Source organism: Centrocercus urophasianus, unplaced genomic scaffold, assembly GCF_019232065.1.
Source record: "Centrocercus urophasianus isolate 14NV4802_14NV808 unplaced genomic scaffold, USGS_Curo_1.0 seq_2, whole genome shotgun sequence".
In the NCBI taxonomy this organism is placed as follows: domain Eukaryota; kingdom Metazoa; phylum Chordata; class Aves; order Galliformes; family Phasianidae; genus Centrocercus; species Centrocercus urophasianus.
Window position 1 is genome coordinate 14,961,739 of NW_024884755.1, and position 3,876 is coordinate 14,965,614.

General features: G+C 51.9%; 1 protein-coding gene across 1 annotated transcript; it reads right to left on the reverse strand.

Annotated features, from left to right (window-relative positions):
• Window positions 1–471: 471 nt before the first annotated feature.
• Window positions 472–2,493, reverse strand: FOXL1 (forkhead box L1). Its single transcript, XM_042821560.1, has one exon. It carries the CDS (start codon window positions 2,390–2,392, stop codon window positions 1,481–1,483), a length of 912 nt encoding a protein of 303 aa, XP_042677494.1. The 5' UTR covers window positions 2,393–2,493; the 3' UTR covers window positions 472–1,480.
• Between the last annotated feature and the right edge of the window lie 1,383 nt (window positions 2,494–3,876).

The window sequence follows — 3,876 nt, forward strand, 5'->3', positions numbered from 1 at the left end:
GGTCAGGGCAGGATGATGAGGTGCACAGTGCAGCCATCCTCTATGAAAGCTGAATCACAGCTCACCTGAGGACCCCAGATTTCCAACAATCCAGGGGTTAATTTAAAGGGAGGCTTCTGTAACAAGAAGGGATGGGATAGAGGTAGGAGAGAGAAGAACAAAATCATTTTGGGAAACATCACCTCAGTCGCAACAAATGGATCATTTCCCCTGTTGTTTTTTTTATCTTTTATCTCCTTTTACCTCCTGGCTCTGCAGTGCTTCATGCTCTCTTCAGGATATTGGCACTGGGATGATGGCAGCAGTGCATCAGAGCCTGGCATGGGGCTCAGTCCTCAGCCCACTGCTGCACAATACAAGGTGACTTTGACCACACACAGCCACAATCCTGGACAAAATACTTTTATTGGATATTTTCATAATGAAAAAAAAAAAAAAAGAGAATATAGATTATTTTTTTTCTTCCAAAAGGGCATTTATCCATTAATATACAAAAAGCCTCTATTATGGGAAAAATAAAAATAAAAACAGAAAGAAATATTCCTGCTTGCTTCTAAAGAGCCTTGATTTTTCCCTCTTGAAGAAAAAAATATATATGAAAACTTTGAGAAACGCAGCTGAAGTCTTTTGTTTTCTGTTTGTTGGTTTTGTTTTGGTTGTTGTTCTCTGTTTCATTTCTGGGTTGTTAACACTCCAAAATGCCAAAATCAGCCTCGACAGCCCAGTCTTTTTTGGTCAGAAGCAACTGATCCCAGCAACATGTGGAAAGCACTTCTTCTTCCAGACATGTTTGCTCAGCCATCCCTCTCTCCACAGTCACAACAGAGAGGCGGAAGCGCTGTGGCAGTACTTGAGAAGGACAGTGATGGGCAGGGAACCAGCTTGAATTCTGTACAGTGCTGAGTCAAAGCAAGCAGAGCTGTGAAGGATGAGCCTGAGTTCTTTTGTTTGCCCCTGTTCCAGCTCTGGTTCCCCTTCTTGGAGGACTGGGCTGATCTCAAGCAGAATATGAACAGCAAAACAAGTCTCAGTCTCTTTTCCAAGAGAGAAGAAGGACAGGTTTGGTTTCCAAAAGGAAAAATTAAAAATAAAGAAAACTGGAGAGCGGAAGGACTTTGCAGAAAGCGGAGCTGAGGATCTTGCTGGATGCAAAGGTTAAAGCTGCAGAGCAAACCTAGCAGGGCTTAGAGGCCAGCATGACCCCCCCCCCCCTCCCCCTTCAGCTGCCCCTCTCTGTGATGTGAGAAAAATCCGGTTTACCTTTCAGTTGATGTGGCAGAGGATGAGGCAATGACAAAAGAGAGCTTTGCAGTGAGAGGTGCCTTGAGAACGCCCTGAAATCCTGAGTAACCTTTAGCATTGCTTTTAGGTCCCTACCCGCGTGGTGAGGTCCGAGTCCGGGTTCTCCCTTCTCAGCGAGCAGAACAGGGGGGGGGGGGGGGGGGGGGGGGGGTGAGGACACAAATCATAATGGGGGCAATTACTGGAAATTAAATACCGCCTCAGAGAAGTGGAAAGGAAAGCAGGAGAGGAAAGGAATGCCGATGTGGTAGAGCCTCCCGTGCACCTGGGAGTCTAGCATGAGGGAAGCATTGAGGGCCGAACCGAAGCCTCCGCTGGCCACCAGAGAACCGACGGGGCTCTCCCGGGACTTGGGGACGGCCCCGGGGGGGTTCTGCCGCAGCCCCTGGGCTAGGATGCTCTCGATGCTGAAGCTCCGGCCCCTCTTGTGCCCAGCACCGGCGGCGGGCGGACCCCCCGGGCCGTCGGGGGGTCGGGGAGCGGCGGTACCGCCTCGATCCAGGCACCCGGGGACAGCATCTCCTCCCTCCCGCCCCGCTGCCGGCTTCGCAACCCCCTCATCGGCCGAATCCCCCGCCGGGCTCTGCCCCGTCTCGCTCCCTTTGGCCCGCTTGGGTTCGTCGGGGCGGCCGCCGTCGGGAGGAGCCGAACCGCTGCGAACCTCCGGCGGCCCCGAAGCTTTGGGCTTCCTCTTCCTCCGGCGGTAGTTACCGTTCTCGAACATGTCCAAGCAGCGCGGATCCAGGGTCCAGTAACTGCCTTTCCCCGGCCGACCCTTCTCCCGGGGCACTTTGACGAAGCAATCGTTGAGGGAGAGGTTGTGGCGGATGCTGTTCTGCCAGCCCTGCTTGTTGTCGTGGTAAAAAGGGAAGCGGTCCATGATGAACTGATAGATACCGCTGAGGGTCACCTTCTGCTCCGGAGCCTCTTTGATGGCCATGGCGATGAGGGCGATGTAGCTGTAGGGGGGTTTCTGAGGAGGGTCCTGCCGGGTGATCGCGCTGCTGGGGGCAAAGCCCAGAGCGGCAGGAAGGTACAGCATGGACGGAGAGCCCATAGGGGAGAGGTGGGGGCTGTAGAGGTGACTCATGGCCGGCAGGCTCGGGGCTCCGACTCTTCCCCCCAGGAGGGATGAGTCTGCCTGGGAGAGGTTTGTGCGAGCTCAGATCCCAGCCCAGCCCCGAGCTCGCTCTGCCTCTGTCCCCGCTTCATAGCTTTAAAAAAAAAAAAAAAAACAAAAAAAAAAAAACAAAAAAAAAAAGGAGGGGGGGAAAAAAAAAGTTAAATAATTGTTGTAAGTTTGCTATTATATGTTGACTTAGCACTGGAAAATAAATTGTCTCTGATAAACAGTCGTTTGTGTTCTCAGCCCACCCACATTAATTAAAATTTCATTGCTACAAAACTCCGAGCTCACTCCACGTGTCTCGCTGGTACCAGCCAATGGTCTCCGGGTTATTCCTTCATTTGTTTATAGAATTAGTCTGTTGATAAGTCTGCCCACCCAAGTCGAATCAAGCTGTGTTTATTTGGAAAAATTTCCGGGCACCCAATATATAAACGCACTGATCTGATGTTTGAAATATCACGTCCACCCTTTGACGCTGTAAGCACACACAGCAGAGCAGGATGTGCACTGCTGGAGCTCGGGGAGGAGAGGGAGAGGATCCTCGGAGGAAAACGGGGCAGCGAAACAACAAAAAAATAAATAAAAGGAGAAATAAACGGAAGGGGAGAAAGGGAGGAAAAAAGATCGAGGAGGGGGGAAAACGGAGCTGCTGATGGGGAGGGAGGAAAAAAGGATTCTGTGGTCGTTATTTGCTGGGGGGAAGGGGTTGGGGGGAGGGGGCAGGTGCGTAAAGCTGAGCCCTGCAGTCCCCAATGGCTGCAGAAGGCTGGGGGGGGGGGGGGGGGCGCCCGGGGCCCCCGGCCGGAGGGGGAGGAGGATCAGTATTTGTGAATGCGGGCCTGTTGCTTTATATTATGTACTTTCCTGTTTATAACAAGGAGGGGGATTATAACAACTTTACAAGTGCACACAGCTGGCCGGTGCTTACATTAGGAATTTGTGATGCTCTTTTTCTGTATAAATGTCCAGGTCTGTGTTTTCTGTTGTTGGCTTATTATTATTATTTTTATTATTATTATTATTTAATTTGCTGATGTAGCAGCTTTAATACGAGGCCCTGAGGGATTCTGATGCAGTTGGAGGTGTCGGCTGTTTCCCCAGGCTCCCTGTGTTAATTAAAGCATCATTCCTTTGGGGGAGGGAAGAGGAAGACAGACAGGGATGGGGGTGGGAATGGGATGGGATGGGGATGGGGATGGGGATGGGGATGGGGATGGGGATGGGAAGGGATGGGGATGGGATGGGATGGGGATGGGGATGGGAATGGGGATGGGGATGGGGATGGGGATGGGGATGGGGATGGGGATGGGGATGGGGATGGGGATGGGGATGGGGATGGGGATGAGGATGGGGATGGGAGGGGGTGGGGTGGGATGGGATGGGAATGGGAATGGGATATGGAGGGGGATACAATAGGGATGGGTATACAATAGAGACGGGATGGG

What these genes read in the sequence shown, in the direction of transcription:
- FOXL1 (XM_042821560.1), bottom strand. Translation starts at nt 2,392, where the DNA reads ATGAGTCACCTCTACAGCCCCCACCTCTCCCCTATGGGCTCTCCGTCC.